Genomic DNA, 23,846 nt, shown 5'->3' on the forward strand with positions numbered 1-23,846 from the left:
TCTATCTATCTATCTATCTATCTATCTATCTATCTATCTATCTATCTATCTATCTATCTATCTATCTATCTATCTTGTGGATGAGGTCCAGTTAAAATTTTGAGTCCTAAATTTAAGTTTTTGCTACTTGATCACACAGAAAGCAATGAACACCTCTAACATGTATGTACTGTGCTTTCTAAATAGAAGTTCATATGGAGAGGAACGGGATCTACAAGAGACATTGAGGTTGTGTCAGGTGATCCAGGAGACACTTCTTTTGCATAACTTATCACTGGCTAAAGGTGGGCAATCAGTAAAGGCAACAGACTTGACCTTTGCCATTTCCTTAAGTTGCTTTTGTTGAGTATTTTAACTTAGCAACAGAAAAGTTACTAATACACTACGTTTCCTATGACTCCCCAACCCCACACACCCCAGAGTCAGTTCTAATCTGATTCAGGTGCTGGATCCAATTACCAATTTATAGAAATATACTAGAAAGGAAACATGTTAAATGATACCACAGAGGCACAATCCAATCAGAAAAATCAAGGTTATGGGGAATTTTACCAAAATGAGAGGCACAGATATTCATGTCCAGAAGCTTCAAGAGTCAGAGTGTAACAAATAAGAAAAGTGAACAAATGAACTCCCTGGTCAAGTCCTTCAGGCTACTGGGCAGAACTCAGCATAGTGGTAAGCTTAGACTAGACTGTTTGTTTCCAGCTCTTCCTGGCAATGTGTTGTGGGACTTATTATTTTAAAAATAGGTCAATGATTTTGTGAATTCAAAAAATGGCTCCCAAGGAAGACTCCAGCTGAAAAAGTAATGGCTTTGGTCTAATTTTAGTTCCAGAAAAAGGATTCAGACACCAACTTTGGTCCCCACAGTGTCCTAGAAAGCTGATACTTATCAGTGGCTCCTGATGTTCATAATACTACTTGAATTCCACTTATGGGAAAAAAAAAAAACAAACAACAACCTACTTGGGCCAGGGGAATGGTCACTCTCACCTGCCTCAATCACGTCTGTATCAAATCCAAGTAAACGTCCCTTTCCCTAAAATTCCATAGGAATGTAAAAATTTGTTTTGAAAAATGTTCTCAGGGATCTTAACATATTGTACCTTGGACCCTCCATGAGGATGGTGCAGTTTGATTTGACCATGGACCATATTTTTTCAAGAGCAATGGGCCTGTGCTGGGCTTATTCTGTCTTGGAAAAGGCTTGCCCGAAGAAGCCACCTTCACTTTTTCACCATTTCAGGGTAATAAAAATGTTATGTGAGGTGGGGAATTCTAGCAAATTCTGAGGCTAGTAAAAGTCCCTTGGGGAAACTGAGGTTCTCATGGATAATGAAATTTAGAGAGAACAAGTTAACAACAGCCATTGAAACTTGTTATTCAAAACACAAAAACTCTACACAAATCATATTAGGAGGTGCTCAAAATCTTCTGAGAAAATGCTGAGATCTGACTTTCCTGTTCTCCAGAATTTTCATCTCTCCGGTGAGGGTAGTAATGCCCTCCTCACAGGGTAGTTGTTCAGACCCAAAGTTATGTATACTCAGGTCCTGAGTCATTGTTTTCATTGTGGCAGTGGGAGAGGCTATGGATATTTGTGGGAGCTCCTTAGGGTCAGTGATGATCAGGAAATCTCTGAGTGGTGATCCCACCCTCCCTGTGTAGTTCTGGATTTGTCCCTTGGAATAAAAGATTTCTGTGCTTAAATACTCAGGAAACTGCCTGCTTCTCCTCCTCCTCCCTGGGGCTTATTAAAGGATCAGGGAAGTCCTACAGGGGACAGTATTTAAAATATGTTTACTGTTAGCTTTGATCTTATATATCTTTGCAGTGTTCTCCTTCTTTGTAACTTTCACACCATATCTTTGTTCAGTGCGTTGGGGAAACCCCGTGGTACAGCATTAGCTAATAGCGAGTTCTGTGCATATCCAGCTGTCTTATGCATTAAAGATAATAGGGAAAAACAGGGGAGCAAGGAGCAGCCAAGACTCCCCCTGTCCAGAGAGTAGGCTGAGATTTAATCTTTTAATCCTGCTGCTTTTGTTCTTCCAGCAACCTGCTACTTATTTCTGGGAAGAATCTGTAAGTGATAAATAAGTGCTTTCCCGTATGTAGGTAGGTCCCTGTTAGCATAAGGTAACAAGCCAAAGGGCCAGGAAAGTGAGCTACCATAGGCTTTAAGATCAAACATGGTATTGAATTCTGGTTCCAACTCTACAGCTCAGTGGCTGTGGATGAGAGAGGTGACTTCTCTATGCCCTAGTTTCCTTATTTGTAAAATGAGGACAATGATGCTGTCCATCCACTGGTCTGTTGTGAGGATTAGTTAATCATGCAAAGTTCTTTCCATGGGCTCAGGTTTATTATTGTTATTAGTGAATCACAAGTACTCTTGAGCAAAAGAAAATCAGGACAAGGACAAAGAACTCTGGATGCCAAGTCAATAAAACCTCCTTTTCACATATGAATTCATCTTTTTAAGAAATGCCATGTACCCCATGACAATTCAGGGTGAGAATTTGAAATGTTTATCAAGTTGAATGGTCATGGTGTTGGAGTATGGAGGTTTCTTTTTACCTAGCTTCTTTTTTTTTTTTTTTTAAGTGAAGTCCCAAAGTATCTGATTTATATACAAGAAACAATCTAGAGTTGAGGCCAAAGGAAAAAGAAAAGTCAGTGGCTGAAATCCAATAGCTTTGAAATGAGAGACAAAACAAGATTCAGAATTAGACAAGGACGAAGACATCAGAGAGGCTAAAACAGAGATAGCTATGCAAATCAAAGTTTATTATTTCCGGAACTTAAATGAAAAGCAATAGAATCAAATCCTAAGTCTGAGAGATCTTTGCCTGTACCCAGACTAAGGTGTTAGATCTGCCTGTGCACACGAAGTGGGTGTGTATAATGTGTAAACCTTACTGTAAGTATTTCTTTCTTTCTTTTTTTTTTTTTTTTTGTAAGTATTTCTTAAAGGAGGTTTTTCTGATCAAGGAAGTTGGTCACAGGGACCCAAGTCCAGAGTTAGATTGTTCCGCCAGCCTTGAAGAACTTTGCACACCAGATAGTGTCTTGCTCTTTGTAAACACTAATATGATTCAGTGAATAAGGGAAGGGCGAGGCAAGGAAAGCAAAACTTAGAAGCCAAGCCAGGTCAGTGGGGCTTGGAGACCAAGAGTCAGAGAGCTGTGGTTTCTTCTGCAAGTACAGTAACTATGATGTGGTAAAGGTGGCTTTCAGTTCTGGTGGTCTTAGAGACCACTGATTGTGTACGTAGTGGCCACCAAGCTCTTATTTTGCTCTTTACTTTTCTTTTTAAAAAATATTTTATTTATTACACTTTTTTCACTTTGTATCCCAGCTGTAGCCCCCTCCTTCATTCCCTTCCAACCCCACTATCTCTCCCTCTTCTTCTCCCTTGCCCCTCCCCCAGTCCACTGATAGGGTAGGTCCTCCTCCCTTCCATCTGACCCTAGCTTATCAGGTTTCGTCAGGACTGGCTGCGTCATCTTCCTCTGTGGCCTGGTAAGGCTGTACCCATTAGGGGGAGGTGATCAAAGGGTCAGCCACTGAGTTCATGTCAGAGGCATCCCCTGCTCCCTTTACTAGGGAACTCACTTGGAGACTGAGCTGCCATGGGCTACATCTGAGCTGGAGGTCTAGGTTCTTATTCTCACAACAAAGCTATATGCACCGGTTAGCCTTTCTGCCAACAAGTGGAGAGTAAAGACCAAACTTATGATGACTGTCACATAGGAATCATTTTGAGAATGGCTCATCAGGAACTGTGGAGGAGACAAGCTAAGGCAGAATACACTGTTTCACCTTGAGAAATGACATAGACCACAGAACAACAGCTCATGCGACCCTTGGAGGAATGAAACACTTGCTTTCTTTCTCCTAAATCCCCTGACTCATTTAATTTCTTTTTAGCCAAAAGCTGGTGGAATATAAAGTGACAGATTTTTTTTCCAATAATAGAGAAAGACCAGAAATCAAACCCCATAAGGAGAATTGTAATTGAAAACCAGAATATCACATCCAATTAGCCAATGCAAACTGTTTATGAAAATCATTGATATTAATAGCAACTATTTACCAGTCTCTTCCCGCGTGTTATCCATGCTAAATAATTCAGGTCTATACCATTTAGTCCTAAGAATTACTCTAAAGGATAGATATTATTTTTTACTGTTTTTTTTTTCTGATAAAGGAACCAAATTATGACAGAGTGATAACTTCAGGAAAATGAGAAAGCTTATACACGATATAGTTCTGTCAAAACCTAGAGTCAGAGCTGGTCACCAACAAACTGTGTTTCCTCTCCCATCCAGCTGTGTTGATGTTAAATGTGAAGAATTAACAGAGGTGTCAAGGATGGCTCCCTGACCCAGGAGAGTATTAGCGCCATCAATAAGGTAGGAACACAAAAGGGAAAAACGGGAATAAGGGACAGCTCAGTTGGTTAAGTGCTTGTTGTAAAAGCATGAAAACTTGAGTTCAATCACGAGAGCCCACTTAAAAGAAAAAAAAAGAAAAGCTCACAATGGTATGTGCTTATAATCCCAGTGCTAGAGGGGTGGAATAGGTGGGTCCCTGGAGCTTGCTGGCCAGCCAGCATAGCCCACACAGTAAGTTCCATATCCATGAGAGACCCTGTTTCAATAAACAGGAGGATGGCTTCTGAGGACACCCCTGATGCTGAATGAAGATATTCGTGCACGTATGTATCCATATTGGAGCACTACACACATACACACACACGGAAAATAACTACTATCACAACTGTAACTGTGCATTTGTAGGACATGGTAGGTTCTCCAGGTGGACAAAGTCATCATTCAACCCTTCAGCAGGTTACAGACTATTTAAGCCTTAGTTTTCTTATCTGTGAAATGAGAGCTACCCAGCGGGTTGCTGGGAGTACTGAGTTTCTAAAGAGGCACCTGCTACCTCACCCTCTCTTCCTGCCAGTGTAGATTCTGCTTTCTGAGAGATGACCTTGCTTCTTGTCTCTGACCTCAACATGGAAGATTAATATAGAAAGCACTTACCTGCTGTGAGAAGCCCTTCACAACACGCCTTTGTTTGAGGTTGGTCTCCCCATCCAAGTTGGCAGTTTCCAGGTGGCAGACCCCACTGGGGTCTGAGGAGAAGAGGAGGAGGATGTCGGCTGGGACGATCTCATTGCACCGCATCTGGACAAAGTCTCCCACACGCACATCCTGCCAGCGCTTCTGCATGTAGCTTTGCTCTTTTCTGGGGTGCAAGGAAGACAGTTCTCAGAGATTTAGGAGTCTGCAGTGCTCACATCCCCTTGGGAGCTCCATAAGAAGACCAATGAAACCATCAAATCTAGGCCCCAGGGGTCTTGCAGAGACTGATGCACTAACAAGGACCATGCATGGAGAGGACCTAGACACCCTGCTCTGATGTAGCCCATAGGCAGCTCAGTCTCCAAGTAGGTTTCCTAGGAAGGGGTTATCTCTGACATGGTCTATGTTACCTGCTCTTTGATCATTTCCCTCCTGATGGGGCAGCCTTGCCAGGACACAGAGGAAGATGATCCAGGCAATGCTGATTGATGAGAAGTGATAGGCTAGGGTCAGATAGTAGGGGAGGAGGGCTCCCCCTTTCTGTGGTCTAAGGGAGGGAGTAGAAAGAAAGAAGGAGAGTGGGACCAGGAGGAGATGAGGGAGGGAGCTACAATCAAGATATGAAATGAATAAATTATAAAAAATAAAGATAAAAGACATACACACATATACCCATAAATAAATAATAATAATAAGAAAGGCAAGGGTCCTCAGTATACTGGTATGCTTTAGATGTCAACTTGCTGCAATCTAAAAATCACCAGGGAAGGGTCTCCATTGAGGAGCTAACTAGATCAGGTTGGCCTGTGGGCATCTCTAGGAGAGTGTCTTGATTATTGGCTGGCTCAGGCCACTGTGGGTGGTGTTCTTCACTGGGTGGGGTCCTGAGCGGTAGAAGAGTGGAGGGTACTGAGTATAAACTAGAGAGCTAGTGAGCAAGCATGTCTCTAGGCATCCATTTTCTCTCTGCTTTTGGTTGTAGATGTGACACTTGAAGTTCTTACCTTGTTGTCCCCGCAATAATGGCCTGAATCTTGGAATTGTAAGCCAAATAAACTTCTTCTTCCCATAAGCTGCTTTTTGTCGTGCTTTATAAAAATCTCACTAGTAAAAGATCTGTTCCTGAGCCTATTTAGATTTTTAAATAATCGTGGATTGTTGACCAGATGTTGTGCTAAGCCCTTCCTTCGTGGCAGGAAGAGTACTATAAGGAGATGTTGGCTGTGACATTATACTGCATGGCTAGTTATCACGGAAGAAAGCAAAGGTACAAAGAGCAGAGAGAGAGAGAGAAGGCTGTTCTCAATTACCGGGAACAGTAAAAGTAAGGAGATTGGTTATTAAGAATGTCTGGGACACTGATAAACTGGAAAACTCTAGACACGTTGACAGCATTACTAAGCAGGGACTTTGACAGCATGGGACATACTATAACTAAGAAATCAGACTGAGGAACTGGAAGGAAATGATACACTTACCCCCCTGCAATTTATCAAACTTAGATAAAAGCAACTGTGCCAATTTCACATTTACAATACACTAAGTATTAGTGTTAACATTCTGTTCACTTATATGACAATTCATTGGTGTGGACACTATATGAATTTCACAAATAAAGAAACTGAGAACTAATTTTTTTTTCTCACAAGTCTTATAAAACCAGAGTTGAAACCTGATCTTATATTTAGCTTGATGTCAAAGCTCACAGCTTTTACTGCTAGCCCCTCCCAGCTGGTATAACAGCGTGAGCTCTTTCCTTCCCTCCTTCCCAAAAGGACATTGCATTTACACAGAACTCTCATATCAGGAAGTCTTTGTTCCACCAGGCCAACTATTAAACAAAATTTGCTGTCGTAAAATAAGCTTCTCCAGAAGCTCTTATTTTCTTTTTTTAAGTTATTTTTATTTTTATTTTTATTAATTACAGTTTATTCACTTTGTATCCCTCCTGTTCCTCCCTCCTTTCTCCTCTCCCAATCTCACCCTCCCTCTTCCCCACTCATGTTCCTCTCCCAGTCCACTGAAAAGGGAGGTCCTTCTCCCCTTCCCTCTGACCCTAGTCTATCAGGTCTCATCAGGAGTGGCTGCATTGTCTTCTTCTGTGGCCTGGTAAGGCTGCTCCCCACTCACAGGGAGGTGATCAAAGAACAGGCCAATCAGTTCATGTCAGACACAGTCCCTATCCCCATTACTATGGAGGCTACTTGGATACTGAACTGCCATAGGTTACTTCTGTGCAGGGGTTCCAGGCCATCTATATAAGTGGTCCTTGGCTGGAATATAAGTTTCAGAGAAAAATTCCTGTGCCCAGAATTTTAGGATCTGTTGCTATCCTTGTGGAGCTCCTGTTCTCTCCAGGTCTTACTATCTCTACTTCTTTCATGAGGTTCCCTGTACTCTGCCCAAAGTTTGGCTTTGAGTCTCAACATCTGCCTTGATACCCTGCAGGGTAGAGCCTTTCATAGGCCCTCTGTGGTAGGCTCCTGTCTTGTTCCCTGTTTTCTCCCTCCTTTGATGTCCATCCTCTTTGCCCTTCTGAATGGGGATTGAGCATCTTAGCCAGAGTCCTCCTATCTTTAAAAAAATTCGAAAGTATCCCTCAGGGTATTATAAAGTCTTTTGGCCATGCCAAACCAAATCTAATGTCCTAGATATCCTTAATTATTCCTTGGATCACAATGTTTTAAGAACTATACTGGAGGTGAGGGCTCTTCTATGACTGCATTTCTTATGTTCCTCTTGTGGGATTTGAATCCAGACCAATATTTCTCATGTGTTCTTTTTATCTGAGCCCTGCTGGATTAAAGTTCTTTTATCTAAGTGTATCTGGAGAGACAGCTTATTTCTGTGCCATTTCCTCCAGAAATGGCTGAGCCTCCTTAGACATGTTATTTCTGCTGGAATCTGAGCTACCCAGGCATGACAAGTCCGTATCTAAGAGACATGAATCAAAGTACTCAAAGAGGATGAAGGGACTGTTGTCTTCCCATCCTGGAGAATCTCAGCAAAGCCCTCCTAAAAGCCTATTGTCTTGATCATACACAGTCCCTGCATAAGACTCTCCCAGCCCTTGAAATCAAGTTTCTTTCATCTAGAAGGCTGGAGGAAGAGCTCTTCAGTGTATAAAGTCATTGGAGACATTAGGATTGGTGAGTAGCCTCACACCTTAAAGCTACCATGAGGTCTGTGGAAATGCTCCCTGACCCTAAGAATGCAGTCTAGCATTCTCTACTCCATGGCAACAATATCCACATGGCTACCTGTGGAGTGCTTGTACCTGTGAAGTGCTCAGGTACAAGGCTCTTTAAAGGCAGTGGCATGGACTAAACTATCAGTGCCAAACAAACCTTCATAGAATGAAGGAGAGACTGGTTTTCTACTGCTGCTTCTTTTCTTTTCATTTTGAGAGAAAGCATAAAGAGGATTCTTAAATATTACAGTAAACTTGCCCAAAGGGACAAAGCATCTATCTGCGTTTATTTGCATCTTCCTTTATGTCTTCTTGGCCTTTGACTTCTGGACCTTGTGGGATGAAGCCTTTGGGACTGTGGGGGATCCATTGATTGTTCCAACCTCAGCATCCCACCTGCTGTGCGAGATCAGGTTTAGGGGGAACACGCCTGAATCTCAGCCCCATCTGTCTGGCCATCATTTTCAGAGCTTTTCAATTCTGAAAGTTGAGTCAAATATGGTAGGTGGGGTTGCTACGTTCAGAGACAAGTTAAGGCCAAATCACCCGTAATCAGCGAAAACAACCTGCTCTCCCCAAACTTCATGATAAAGTTCTCCACTGCTTAGCATGGATATAAGAAGGAACAACAAAGGACAGAAAGGACTAGAGGCTAATTTTGGATGTGCACATATTTATGAATATATGTCTGAACTGGGCTGGAATGCTCCCTTTTCGATCTTCACCATGATCCAGGTATCACCAGACGGTGCTCTGTCTTCCCTATGATACTCCTTGGATCACAGTGAGGCCTCCACCATCCTGGACAGTTGTTTCTATGGATGAGTTCTTCTCTCAGACAGAACAGCATAGGAAATGGACATTCACAGCTATTGCTGGAGGTTTGGTTCTTCACTTCTGTAAAGCAGGCTTGTCACTACGCTGCCGACCTCATCTTTCTTTTCTTGTGATTTTCATGCTTATAATTATATTCTGTGGCTTGGGATCAGGCAACAACAACCTGTTTTTTTGTTTTTTATTTTTAAATCCCAACACCATTAAACCTTCCCCCAAGTCTAGAAAAGAGGGATCTCAGTACATTGATGCTCAGGCTCTGGAGTGTGGTTCCTGAAACAAGCCTCCAGAAACACTGTATTTCTCCAGCAGGCCCTGTACTTTTTCAGGAGTCCCTCTAGGGAGAGGATGACTGGAGTGCAGGAGCTACAGCTATTCATTAAAAGGTATTTGGGAGCATGGCAATTTAACATGGGTACATATGACATTCCTTATTGGGTACATCCTTTGAAAACTCTTATTTGTAGTAGTGTTATTTTATCGAATGCTATGTTACAGCAGCCTAATCCAGCTATATTGTAGGATGATAGGCATATTTTACTGGACCTTTAGGGACAATTCCATTTCACACTTGAATACTTTGCTCTGGTTGTCCAGTGCTCTAGGGTACGCTTCATCACCATCTGTCAGCAGCATGTCTGCGGAGCAGCCAGGGATGCATAGCCCAAGGGTGTTCAGCCAAGGGAGGTGAGAAGTGGCAGAATTGAGCTGAAGTGTAAATGTGGCATGCTTCTACACTGAGTGACAGTCATATGTGACCAGCAGCTGGCCAGGAGCCGCCAGCCGGAGTCTTCCCTCATTAATATGGCCCGCTTGGAACAGCTGCCCCAGGTGGATGCATGCACAGGCTCTTGCCTGTTTCCCTGCTCAGTGAGTTTGCACCTGGGAACTCTTTGCTATTTTAGTTTCCTGCAATGTTAACTGCTGTTTAAAAATAAGATAAATTCATGTGGCTTAGGCCAAAGACTCCATCTGGCAGATTCTACCGGGAGGAGAAATTATGTAGTACAGCATTAAACAGCTTTCTGGAAGAAGATGGGCCTTTAAAAAAACAAGGTAAATAAACAGCAAGACAGGTTTTTAACCAACTGCATGCCATCTGGAAACAGGTGAGAGGGAGAGATGAAGGAGAGGATGCTCAAAGGCTCCATTCCCCATAATTGGGTTCTATCCAAAGAACTGGCGAAGACAAGATCTGCCAGGAAGATTAGCTGTCTTATGGAACTTATGATTAACAAACAGAGCACAATCTGACCTTGGCTATCCTTCACCGTGCTTAAATGCTAAGCCCAGAATGTTCCAGCGACTATCCAGAGTGAATGGGAACCACCAACAAGAATGAAGATAGTCCAGGGATTAAGAACGTGTTTTGGGGCTGGAGATATGGCTCAATGATTGAGTTCATACGGTTCTTGCAGGGGACCTGGGTTTGGTTCCTACCACCCATGTCTGGCAGCTCACCACCACCTGTAATTCCAGCTCCAGGGGCTTTGATGACCTCTTCTGGCCTGTGTAGGCACCTCCTACTCATGCTACCATACACAAATGCAGATACACACAGATGTGCATAATTAAAAATGAAATAAAATATATTTTTAAAATGAGTATGTTTGGATCTAAGTTTCACCGAGTATTGTCTGTGAAACCTTGGTCAAATTATATAACTTCTCAGAATCTGTATTTCTTTATCTGTATCACCTCACAGGGTTGGAGGATGGAGAACAGGGAATCATTCCCAAGAGGGGCTGCATGTAGGGGTTTGTATTTAGTGCTCATTAGACATAGCTTCCTTTGTGATACTGACAGAAATGTTTGCTCATGGTATAGTGAGGGCTTTCCATCCTTCTTGTACCCTTACATTTTCTTCTTCATGGTACTTTACACTCACGATGACTTTCTGTGGTTTGGGCCCAGGTAATAATAATGTGTAAAGTGCAGAAATTCTACAAATATAAACCATTCCCCAGGCCCAGAACATTTCAGTAAAGAGAACAGTTTCTGCCCTGGAGCATGGCTGTTAGGATAAGTTCAGAGAAATGTGTGTTCTTGAAGTTTGGGTAGGCAGATCTGCAGTTCTATCCCTAAACTTCAGGTGAGGAAGCTGAGGCTGGGATAGAGAGGTCTAACCAAGGTATGAAGTGACAAAGCTCAGACTGCTCTTTCCACAGCCTGTGGCTAACTCATGCCTGCTTACAATTCCTGGCTGTTTGGGAAGTTGAGTGTGGAGATCAGAGACATATGGACAGACAGAAATACTGGAGTCACCTGCACTGCATTTGAAGGAGATTTCTAGTTTTTACATGTTGTGTAGCCTTGAACTATTACTTTTCTTCTGTGTTGTACACATATGCATTCATGTGCTTGCAGGTACGTGTATGTGTGTGGAGGTCAGAGGTCAACCTCTGTTGTCATTCCTTAAGTTCCGTCTACCATTTAGTTTTGAGAAAGGATATCTCACTGACCTGCAACTTGCCACATAGGCTGGGCTGTCTGTGTTGTGAGCCCCGCCAAATCCTCCATTCTTGGATTATAAAAGTAAGTGCCACCAAGCCCTGATTTTATGTGGCTTCTGGGGATAGAAGACTTAGGTCCTCATATTCATGAGAAACACTTTACTGAATGATCTGTCTCACCAGCCCCTTCTTAACCCGACTCTCAGATTATTCAAACGGGATGAGGGACTCCAGGTAGCTGTAGCAGAAACTTCATCACACTGGTATTTATAGCCGCCAACCTTCTGCTGTAGCTGTTTCTAGGTTGCAGAAGAATGGAGCATTGCTGTACTGACAGCAGACTAGAAACTATAGTCATTGTCTCTTTTGCCAGCAGATACAAATAAGGTATGGGGTTTGGTGGCTGAGCGAAATGTCTGGTAAAAGGGAGTAGTGCATGAAAAGGGATGTGTAAAGCCGGACACAGTGGCACATGCCTATAATCCCAGCACTCATGGAGGCACAGGCAGGCAGATCTCTGTAAGTTTGAGGCCAACCGGGTCTACAAAGCAAGCCCAGGACAGCTAAGGCTACACAGAGAAACTCTGTCACAGAAAAAAAAAAAAAAAAAAAAAGAATGTATGGTCTTAGTTATTGACCTGATGCTGGTAAATGATTCTGAGGCAGAAGAATCTGCATTAAAAATAGCTCAGGGCTAGGGCAGGGGATAGACAATACACTTTTCTTCCTGCCTTAAAATTCTTTATTGTCCATTGGCACAGGAGACAACTTCCTGAACAGAACACCAACAGCACAGGCTCTAAGGTCAACAATCAATAAACGGGACCTTATGAAACTGAAAAGCTTCTGTAAAGCAAAGGACACTGTCGTCAGAACAAAATGACAGCCTACAGATTGGGAAAGGATCTTCACCAACCCTATCTGACAGAGGGCTAATATCTAGAATACATAAAGAGCTAAAGAAATTAAAAAGCAACAATTCAAGTAATCCAATTTAAAAATGGGAAACAGAGCTAAACAGAAAATTCTCTGTAGAGGAATATACAATGGCAGAGAAACACTTACAGAAATGCTCAACATCCTTATTCATCAGGGAGATGCAAATCAAAATGACCCTGAGATTTCACCTTACACCCTTCAGAATGGCTAAGATAAAAAACTCAAGTGACAATACATGCTGGAGAGGATGTGGAGAAAGGGAAACCCTCCTCCATTGCTGGTGGGAACGTAAGCTTGTTCAACCACGTTGGAAATCAATCTGGTGCTTTCTCAGACAATTAGGAATTATGCTTCTCAAGATCCAGCCATACCACTCCTAGGCAGATATACAAAAATGCTCAAGTACACAACAAGGACATTTGTTCAACCATGTTTGTAGCAGCTTTATTCATAATAGCCAGAACCTGGAAACAACCCAGATGTCCCTCAACAGAGGAATAAATACAGAAATTGTGGTACATTTACACACAGCCACACCAGGCTCTAGTATGTGTGCTAGGCGTTAAAGCTCCGGGCTTTGGGATGACACCCATCTTTAATCTCACTGACCATGTAGCTGCCACATTGAGGAATACTACTCAGCAATTAAAAACAAGGAAATCATGAAATTTGCAGGCAAATGGTAGGATTTAGAAAAGATCATCCTGAGTGAGATATTCCAGAAGCAGAAAGACACACATGGTATATACTCACTTATAAGTGGATACTAGCTATAATATAGGATAAACATACTAAAATTTGTACACCTAAAGAAGCTAAGGTACAAGGAGGAACCTGGGTAAGATGATCAATCATCACTCAGAAAGACAAATGGGATGGACATTGGAAGAAGGAGAAACAGAAAATAGGACAGGAGCCTATCACAGAGGGCCTCTGAAAGACTCTCCCAGCAGTGTATCAAAATAATGCTGAGACTTATAACCAAACTTTGGGCAGACTGTAGGGAATCATATGAAATAAGGGGGCGATAGTAAGACCTGGAGAGGACAGAAGCTCCACAAGGAGAGCAACAGAACCAAAATATCTGGGGTCTTCTCTGAGACTGATGCTCCAACCAGGAGCATCCATTCATGGATATAACCTAGAACCCCTGCTCTGATGTAGCCCATGGCAGCTCAGTATACAAGAGGGTTTTCTAGTAAGGGGAACACTGACATGAACTCGTGGCCAGCTCTTTGACCCCCTCCCCGCCAAGGGGGGAGCAGCTTTGCCAGGCCATGGAGCAAGATAGTGCAGCCAGTCCTGATGAGACCTGATAAGCTAGGGTCAGATGGAAGGAGAGGAGGACTTGTAGAGGGGAATGGGAGGAGATGAAGGAGGGAGGGTGGGATTGGGAAGGAATGAGAGAGGGGGCTACAGCTGCATACAAAGTGAATAAACTCTAATTAATATAAAAATTAAAAAAATAATATGATGAAAAAAATTCTTTATTGTGTGTACTTGCTTATCTGGGACAGACCTCCAGGAGGAGTTTGTTAAACATGTGGGAGTTGAAGAAACTCTATAAAGAATCAGTGGAGGTAAAGAAACAGAGGGAAGTAGGAGCCATGTCTAGAGATCCTGTGGCCCTTAAGAGACATTCACCACACTAGAGATGTCCAGCTCTATCTATCCAGGGCAAGTGGGAGTTGGCATGAGAGGAGCCAACCACTAAGTCAATATGCTGGGGCTGAGCATCCTAACAGAGAAACATTTGTGTTAGCACCACCCTATTCTCATCCAGAGGCTACAGAAGCCTGGCCACACCAGGCTCTAGTATGTGTGCTAGGCGTTAAAGCTCCAGGCTTTGGGATGACACCCATCTTTAATCTCACTGACCATGTAGCTGCCACATTGAGAAAGCATAACTTAGAACAAACCATCATTAAGAAGTGATGGCCACAGGCACATTAAGAAGTGATGCCTCACGGGGCTGGGGGTCATGGGAGCCTTCCTGCAAGGCCATGGCCACTGGATTATGAATGATCAGCCTGGGGGTGTCTGAGAGCACATAGCACAGTGTTTATGAACTTCCTGAAACCTGAGCAGATGCAAACCCTACCTCTCTCTTTACACCCCTAGGCAGTGGACATCAGTGCCGCCTGGCTTGTTGGCATGCCTGCTTGCATGTCACGCTTTTGTCCCTTTATTGTTTCATGCACCTTTTTATTTTCACTATCTGATAACCTTACTGAGAGATGGGAATGTACACATTTATGCTCCTAGAATTGGGTAAGCTCAGTGTTTGTTAAATTGGATGTCTTATAGATTCATTTTGAATACTATGCAAATGAGAAGCTTTTTGAGGCCATTTTGACAATGAGTCATTGCAGACTTCTCACTGAAGATCTCTAATAATAATGTGATCTCATATTATTGGCTGACATGTATAGAATGCTCATAAGGAATCCAGGACCAGACATATATGACCATTTATCTGCCTAATTAGGGGGCAACTTTTTAAAAATTTTATGTGCATTGGTGTTTTGCTGTATGTATATATCTGTGTGAGGGCATCAGATCTCCTGAAACTGGAGACAGTTCCAGACAGTTGTGAGCTGCCATGTTGGTGCTAGGAATTGAACTGGCATCCTCTGGAAAAGCAGCTACCAGTCTTAAAGGCAGAGCCATCTCTTCTACCCAGGAGGCAACCTTTTATTATTACTATTTTCTTTTGTCTTTTTAGATGAAAACAAAAAAAACCCCCAAAAAACAACAACAAAAACACACACACACACACACACACACACACACACACACACACACACACACATACACACACACACACACACACACAAAAAAAAAAAAAAAAAAAAACAGGACCCTGAAGGGTTACCTTACTCAGGTAAGATCACACAGGAATGTATAACAGGACCTATGAGTTGCAGTGAGGGGCATCATAGCTTAATGTGGAATGGATGCTCTGTTTTGGAATGAGGTACACAGCAGATGAAGCTGAAGGGGGACAGAAGCCTAATGGAGGATAAACGAGAACACTAGTTTTACATTTTAGGGTCCTCAGCTCAGTAACTGCAATGCAGAGGCTTTGAATCCCCCTTGCTGACATACAAATCATCTCTGGTGACAAGAGCCTGGAGCCTCAGGGACACTTAAATTCTTGTTTTATGACTCTCTGGTCTATGATTTTGGGGGACCTGATGCAGTGTCTCCTGAAATGACAGGCTGAATTGACCTAAGTGGTTCATATTTATAGCCTTCCATGCGCACAAGGCAAGGCAGAGGGGTTAGTTAGGGTGTGGGTGGGAGACACTTGCAAGATGGACATTGGGTTTGCCAAATGCAAAACAAAGACCTGGGACATGGACACCATGCTCTGTTGATCTGTGACCTCCAGGCGTGGTAGTTTTCATAGTCACACTTCAAATGACCCTGGATGCTTCTCCACTATCTGCATTTTTCAGATTCTCCCCCAATGGCTGTTTTGCTATAAACCAGAGCTTGAAGTCAAGTTCCACAAATAAAGTGTTTCTATTTTGTATTTTTCTTTTTATTAGGTATACAATAAAAATCTATTTTTTTTCTTTTATTATTATTTTTTATTTTTTACAATTTATTCTTTTGTATTTTTCTTGGGTCAAGTTCATGGAGAATACTGGCTGTCAAGGTTCTGGAATTCTCCTCAGTGGTAATTTAGCTAATATTATCTAAGTGCTGCTACAGACCAGACTCAATGCCAAGCATTCAGTAGTATGTATTAATACATACACTAGCTTACTTAGTATCAGAAGCACCCCCAGGAAGTTGTTTGGGGGGGGGGTGAAGGTAGGCTTATAATAGTATTTTGGTATTATGATGACTCTGGAAAAGACTGAATTCTGCCCTGTCAATCACTTTCTTTCTTTTTGGGATTCTATAGATCACCATTCAGAGAATTAAAGGAAAATGGAGGCCACAGAACTCCTGGCAGCTGCCCACACCTGACACTCTTATGCTCAGGCCATCTTGCAAGTTATGTTGGACCAAGTGTCTCAGAGTCTGGGCCAGGTGAGGACACGTATGCCTTTCCCAAGCCTGATACTCAGTGTGAGTGTGCTTAGATATTGAAACCGAGGCTCATGTGATGCAGGTACTCCTTAGGGCCACGGTGGGCAGCTCTAGCCAAGTGTAGTTTTGATGTGGAGTATTTGGTGGATGTATTCAGTCAGGTCACTGTGAGACTGTTTTGCTTTCTCTCCTTTACACCCTGTGGCCATGTGTTCTATAGTTTGTTTTACAGCATTGCCTTTTTATAGGTCATCTGCCTATTTTCTCATGAAATAGACTGTAGGGAGAATTCTGATCACCCTTTAAAGGTGAGAAAGTTGGGCTGCATTACTGAAAGAGTGCTATTTAAGTCACTAGATGATTAACAAAACAATAAGCACCAGTATGTTCGTTTCTCTCCTCCCCAGGTTGCCCACACTGGATGCAGGCAGGACAGGCAACTGACAAAATCAGGCTGAAGGCCCAACCAGGCTGTCAGCCCCAGTGACTGGCCTCTCTCTTGCAGCATATTAAGTTCACTTGACATCAAAGCAGCCACCTGATTTTCAGAGGGGAGACTCTCTATGTGCTGCTAAAAAGTCAAGCTGAGGGATTAGGGAGATGGCTCCTACCGTGTCAGCATGCGGACCTGAGATTTAGCCCATCAGCAGCAGAGCTCATCATTGGAGCTCGTTGCTCATCCAGACTCAGCCAACTGGTGAGGTCCAACTTGAGTGAGAAACATTGTCTCAACAAAGAAAGGGGAGAACAGTCGAGGAAGGCACCCAACATTGACCGCTGGAATACAATGTGTGTGCAAATACGCACAGGAACCTGCATAGTCATATCTTCATACAAACACGTATATGTACTGCACGTATGTGCGCGCGCACACACACAGAGGCTGAAAATCAGTAAATCATTTTCTCACTCACTTTCAACTTTTCAGGCATTTTTGGTCCTTCCTGGTCTTTTTAATATCAGCATAATCCATATGGTCTTTTTAATATCACTATAATCATTCAGTTGAGTATGAACTAAACGGTGTTCCTTTGGCCTGGCCAACCATTTCTCCTGCTTTGCTGCCCTGAGAAGGGTTACCTCTTTGAGGAAGGCTTCCCTTGGCCTTAATATTTCATGTAGGTAGATGAATCTCTACATTCTCCTCTATAGTACCCCTACCCCTTTATATATATAGGGCACCAAAGTACAGGGGGCATTTTAATTGTTGGTAGGCACCTCATGTACCTTGGACTGAGAGCTCCTGGAGGACACACTGCTGTGATGGTACCCATTCATTATGGCACCAGTTATTATTTGCTGTAAAAAGCCAACTGTGGTTGTATATGCCTATAACTCTAGCACATTCCTGTTTGGGTATGGGTAGAAACAGGCACATTCCTGTTTGATGGAGAGCCTGTCAAGCCAGTAAGTGCTTAGCTCAGTGAGAGACCTTGTTTCAAAAAATAAAGTAAAAAGCAATAGAGAAGACACTTGATGTCAACCTCTGGCCTCTATATACATATACACATGTGTGCATATACACACAGACACACACACAGAGAGAGAGAGAGAGAGAGAGAGAGACAGAGACAGAGACAGAGACAGAGACAGAGAAACACTCACTTTGCTAAACAGCTGAATAAGCCAGTGACTGGCTGCTGTAAGTCAAGCTGGACTTTGTTGTATTTTGGAGACAAATCCCACCCCAACTCCCTTGGTTCACATTCCTCCTTCTATACTGCATGTTTCTGAACACAAATACAATTTCCCTAAACTAGCTGGAAAAATACAAGCCTCTTGCTGGGTATGGTTTCTGGATTCATTAAACAGAGCCCTGGGAGAAGCTAAGCTAATACAATTCTGAAGCTAATCTCCCCTCCAACTCGTTCTATAAATCTGATTAATGGGTCACCTCTCGACCATAAGCACCGTTGCTATATTAAAAGAAAATGCTCTAACAGGATTGTAATTCTGTTAACAAGACTTCTGCTGTTCGCAAAAGCCATTTCCTCGCAGGAGAAACGAGTCTAGACTGGATGATGCATGGGATTAGGCAGTGAGCAGAATTCTACAGGCCTTTGTGCTTACTTGTAAAAAAAAAAGAGAGAAAGGAATAGAAAAGGTGTCAGTTTTTTAGATGAACAAATCAGAGGGAAGAGCTGGTGGTGGAAACACACTCTTCCAGGTATCACTCAGAAAACAGTGTCACTTTCTCAACTTTCGAGTCCTTTGATATCTTATCCTGTGTCGTGGATCTCTAGCAACAGGACAGGCCCCTTAGTATCCATTGCTTCAGGTAATCATTAACACACAGGTGGCATTTCTGGTTTTTCCTGCTATGGTTTTTTACAGAACCTGTGCACTTCAGAATTAGCCAACATCACTGGACATTTAGTGCAGGCTGCTCCGAGGCAGGCATGTTCCCCTTGATATGAGGAAAGCAAGTGACAAAGAATGGATTTCTTAGTGACAGCATTGAGGGCATGGAAATGGCTTCTACAATGTCTGTTTCTTCCTTTTTGGGGGGATTATTTTATTTGGGCCTTATCTCTTCCTGGAAAACATGGCTGGACTCTCTGGTTAAAGATCTGGCTTCATGTATAACTTAAAATCATAATCTGATTTCCTGCTTCCAGGGATTGGGTTGGGGTGGGCATCTGATCCGATGTGGGGCTCTGAGATGTGAGGGGATTAGGGTATAAATTACTCCTTTTGACTTTCTATGAAGGCCACCAGAAATATCTTTTTTTATCCCTTTGCAGGTTATTAGAAGTGGTTCTGAGGGCTGGTCCTGCTGCAGCTTTCTCATTGTCATGAGGCACGATTGTCTGAGGGTTCAGAGGACAAAGACAGGCACTAATGCTGAGTCTGTATCTAGAAGCTGCTTGAAGGGCTAAGTACTGGCTCACCTCAAGTAACCTGTGGTGGCTTAAGCCGTCATAATTTCCTGTTTTATAAATCATTTTGCTTGAGGTTCCTACCACTGGCAGGAGAAAACAGCTAAATCAATGCAGCACTAGACACGATGCTTACTGAGGATCATGCCTGATTCATAACTATGCTATCACATGTAATTAGACCCAAAGCAGCAGCATGTAAATGCTATATTCTGAACTATTTGGCTACATGTTCTGATTTTTTTTTTTAAATCGTGCACCTCACAGGACCTACAAGCCTTAAGAAAGCAGACATGGGAATGCAGAAACTGAAGTGACTATCCAAGCCTGTTCATAGTTAGCTGAAGATCCAGGCCTAGAGGACAGGCAGCTGACTCCCAAGCCTGCTGTCCCCTAAAAGTCATAGCCCCTTCTGTCCACAGACAGCCCTTCGTTGAGGGGTGACCTCAGAAGATCACAACAATTCTCTTCCAAAGACTTCTGATGCCTTGGGCATTATAAAACAAAGTGTGAAAATTAGAGGCTTCCAAGCAGAATAGAACTTTAGGCCAAATAAACTATGTCTGAAGTATTTGCATCAATTATGTCATTAGCAACCCTGGGAGAGAAGCAACAGGCAGTTAATGATTGCTGGAGGAGCCAGGATCAGATATCCAAGCCTATAGCCCCTGGTATATTATCCTTATTCAAGGAAATAAGCCCCACCCATTTTCATTAAATGCAGTGGGACCCCCCAAATCCCCACAAAAGAATGAAAAAAGACATGAAACTAGCAGTGGTTGTGGTTGGGAAGAAGAAGGCACTCAATGGGAGGAGGAGGGATGTAAGAAAGGATGATGAGGGAATGTGATCCAAGTATTATATTTATATATGCACATATATGCATGGAATTATAAAAGAAAAAATTAATTTGACATAATAAAGAAGTAGCACTTGCAGTTCCTCCAAGGACTCAGGTCATCTGGCCTAGTCAGCACTGGGCTGTATTTCCACGTGGAACAAAGCACGTTAGCTGAACAGCCAGCTTTGCCGTGAGATGAACCCTTCTGAGCTTGTCCCTTGTACCATCCCCTATCACATCCTAACACTGACCGCCTGTCTGGTCCCCACAGTTAATTCTCTTGGTGTCATTGAAAAAAGTAAACATTTCCATACTTAGGTACTAGCAGTATTTTTGAGCAACATGAAGTTAATTAAAAGTGTATGGGTTTCTTTACTGGACACCTCTTCTTTGTCATCCATGAGCCATGGCTTGTGAGGACCAGCAACTATTTGGGGGTGGGATATCTTAAGAATATGTCCTTTTCAGTCATTCTACTGAACATCCCTTCAGAAACACTGAAAGCCCTTTCTGTTCTTCCTGACAGTGAGTGGTCAGATGAATGCCTGTTCTAAAGTCTATTATTATTGTTTTAAATTTTGAAACAGGTTCTCATGTAGCTCAGGTTAGCCTTGAATTACCTGGCCTAGGTGGCCTTGAACTCCTGATTCTCCTGACTTATCTTCCTCAGAGCTTAGGTTACAGGCATGTACATACCTTATCCACTAGAAATATCTAGTAGATAATCATACTATTACCTAGTTTAGAGTATTATCTTGCTTTCTGCACAGGTAAGCCTAAAGTCTGATCAACATCAGGACGAGTGCCAAGCATAGGTTCACTATTCTGGGATATTTGGCAAATCAGAAAGTTCCTTCCTGACCACCGTGCTTATGACAACTAGATATAACTAGGGAAGGAATAAAAAAAAAATGCAAGTAAGAGCTTTCCTTCAGATTATTTTTTTCCAGACACCTAACTGTGACCCTGTCAGCCAAGATATCCAAAATTCAGTGTTTCTGAGTGGGGAGCATGGAGTTTCACTTAGGGTTTCTTTGTATGTGATAGTCTCCCTGGAGGCTTTCCCTGGCTGTAAAGTTCATAGTGGAACCTGACTCCCAAGCCCTTCCATAATCCAGTTCCAGTAGCTAAACTTTCATTCCCCAGGGAAGAGACATTTTTCTAGGTTAGCAGATCCTAATTGGCTAGAGTGCACACTTCAAATCCCTTTCATTCCTGCCAGTGACCAGAGCAACAGAGAAACCTCTGCAGAGGAAGCAGTTGATGAAGTAAGAAGGGCTAAGACAGTCCCAGTGTGGTTTGAGGGACAGAGGGAGGCAGAGAGGGAGGGAGGGAGGGAGGGAGGGAGACTGAGAATCTGAGAGAATGAAAATAAAGACTTTCATTATGAAATAAGAAACTGAGCATTACATCTTTAAGCAATTCAGGCATTCATGGTTAACCGCCAGCTCACTCAAGAAGCGAGCTGTCATTTTGTTTCATGAAGCCTGAGCTCACCAACCCTAGTTCTTCCGTAGTTACACAGGTTGTTAGAAAATAGAGACATGCTTTACCTCTGTCCTTTTCCCCTTATCAAATAAAAGCATGCCTAAAAGAGCCCAGTTTGGCTATTTGGCCAACAAAACTTTGCAAAATATCTGCATATATAAAATATTATTAAACAGCATGGTGAGACCAAGGTAGGTAGTCTATGCCTTGTGGGAATATCAGAAGTCAGCCGCAGGGACAATCAATAATTGCTGGGCCTACAGGAATTTTGCATCCTAAAAGTGATTGTAATTCCTATTTACATGTTTGGCATTAACACTAAGCAATCCCTAGGATTAGCTTGTATCAGTCTCATGTACACATCAAGAATTGCTCTGGTTTTAGGAACCACAGCACGACACTGTGAGCATTTAAATCATTTGCCTAAGGCCATCACATAGTTAGGACTACAAACAGTGCTCAGCCACATCTGTGTCCTCAGGCTCCCATTGTAGCACAGAGCTCCATCACTCCCCTGAAACACACTGATCGTTCTCTCCTCCCAGAGTCAAACATACTCATAGCCACACTGGACTCATTAGGGAGAAGAATAGATTTAAAAAAAAAAATCTTCAAAAGTTACTATAACATGAAGACTTCCTGATTTGAAAAGCCTTCCTTAGTCTTCTTTGGCTTGTGGTTTCTACTAGAGTCCTTACTCTGGGGCTTTAACATTTCACTCAGGTCAGATGGTGAGAGCCCCTGCCACCATTCCTCTGCTAGCAGAGGTGGCAGCCAGAGAAAGATAGGCTGGACCAGTGAGAGTTCCCCAAAGCTCTTAGTTTTACCTGCTGTAGACCAGGGATTCTCGGTTATTGATGACTTTATCACATTTGTATCTTCTGAAGTCCTCCCAAGCATCCTTGATGGCAGTGACTGTGAGGATGACACAGACGGGAACCATGCTCACCCCTGGCTGAAACGCATTGACCACGGGGATGAAATTCAGAATGACAATGCCCACAAAATAGAGATTGGCAAACCGGTGCAGCTGCTCAAAAATGTTCTTGGGTATGAAGGACAACACGGTGTACTTGCTGGTCTTGACTTGGTTCCCACGGTAATGGCGGTTGGGGTTTTCCTTGTAGGGCCATCCTTCGAAAGGCAGGTTGGAAACCACGACCCTCTTCTTGTCTTCTTTCTTTTTCCGCCTTTTCCTCCCTTCCTTCCTCATCTCTGCCCAAGCCTGCCTCTTCGACTATCATAATTTATTCAGCATCTTTTACTCGCCTTCTTTGCTGAAAACTTCTACCTCCTTTTTCAAAACCAATTAATTAAAAAAGGTTAAAAGAGAAAAGAAAAGAAAAAAAAAAAAAAAGAAATACAGCAAGCCAATCTGCAATCGGTATGGGAGAACTCTGATCAGGAAGAAGCTTGTAGAGAACCGTGTGTGTTCACCAGGCACTCCCTTTGGCCTGTCTGAGACTCCACCTGTTGGAATGTAGGCGGCATCCACAGGTGTCTTCCTTGCCTACCTAGGTGCACTGACGCTGGGTCCTAAAACCTACCAGGTTAAGTTAAAAAAAAAAAAAAAAAAAAAAAAAAAGGACTTTTAGCCAGGCACCCTGCTGCTTTAAAACTGCATAAGTGTGTGTGTGTGTGTGTGTGTGTGTGTGTGTGTGTGTGTGTGTGTGTGTGTCTGGGAGACTTCACCTGACACCCCAAAAAAGAGCTTCTTAAGAAATTAGTCTCCTATGATGATCTAACCATCCTGGAGTTTAGTTTTTGGGTTTCCAGCCCGATCTTAATAATACCAAAATATACAGGTAGCTAAGAATATGAGGGTTTTCATGAGTTACATCAAAGTTTCATGACTTCAGTCCTGCTATTTTTGACTAGATAATTTGTGTGTGTGTGTGTGTGTGTGTGTGTGTATTGCCCTGTGTATTGTAGGATTATAGGACATGTACTGGCACCCCCAGCTTTCATCCGCTAGACGACAGTAGTATTCTACCTACCACTTATCCCCACCTATCACCATATGCTCATGGGGGTGAGGGATGGAGAGGGAGGAGGTGTGTCAAAATCACTTCCAGCTGA

The 23,846-nt window shown here is 42.8% G+C and overlaps 1 protein-coding gene and 1 long non-coding RNA gene across 9 annotated transcripts in view; one reads left to right on the forward strand and one right to left on the reverse strand.

The window, feature by feature from the left end:
- The window catches only part of LOC129679494 (uncharacterized), a 36,367-nt gene extending 31,226 nt beyond the window's left edge, over positions 1 to 5,141 (forward strand). For 2 of the 4 annotated variants that reach the window (XR_008720555.1, XR_008720557.1), the window contains exons 6-7: positions 4,338 to 4,421; positions 4,676 to 5,141. This is a non-coding gene — a long non-coding RNA (uncharacterized LOC129679494). The remainder of the gene's footprint in view (positions 1 to 4,337; positions 4,422 to 4,675) is intronic. The other 2 variants (XR_008720556.1, XR_008720558.1) reach the window with 2 other exon arrangements.
- The window catches only part of Atp10b (ATPase phospholipid transporting 10B (putative)), a 328,393-nt gene that overhangs the window by 89,155 nt on the left and 215,392 nt on the right, over positions 1 to 23,846 (reverse strand). For 4 of the 5 annotated variants that reach the window (XM_055610683.1, XM_055610684.1, XM_055610682.1 and 1 more), the window contains exon 6: positions 5,058 to 5,262. In XM_055610683.1, the coding sequence (XP_055466658.1) occupies positions 5,058 to 5,262 (205 nt within the window). Of the gene's footprint in view, positions 1 to 5,057; positions 5,263 to 22,594; positions 23,208 to 23,846 lie in introns of those variants that run through there. The other variant, XM_055610685.1, reaches the window with a different exon arrangement.

This window comes from Psammomys obesus, unplaced genomic scaffold, assembly GCF_907164565.1.
Source record: "Psammomys obesus unplaced genomic scaffold, mPsaObe1.curated_primary_1811, whole genome shotgun sequence".
Taxonomy (NCBI): Eukaryota; Metazoa; Chordata; class Mammalia; order Rodentia; family Muridae; genus Psammomys; species Psammomys obesus.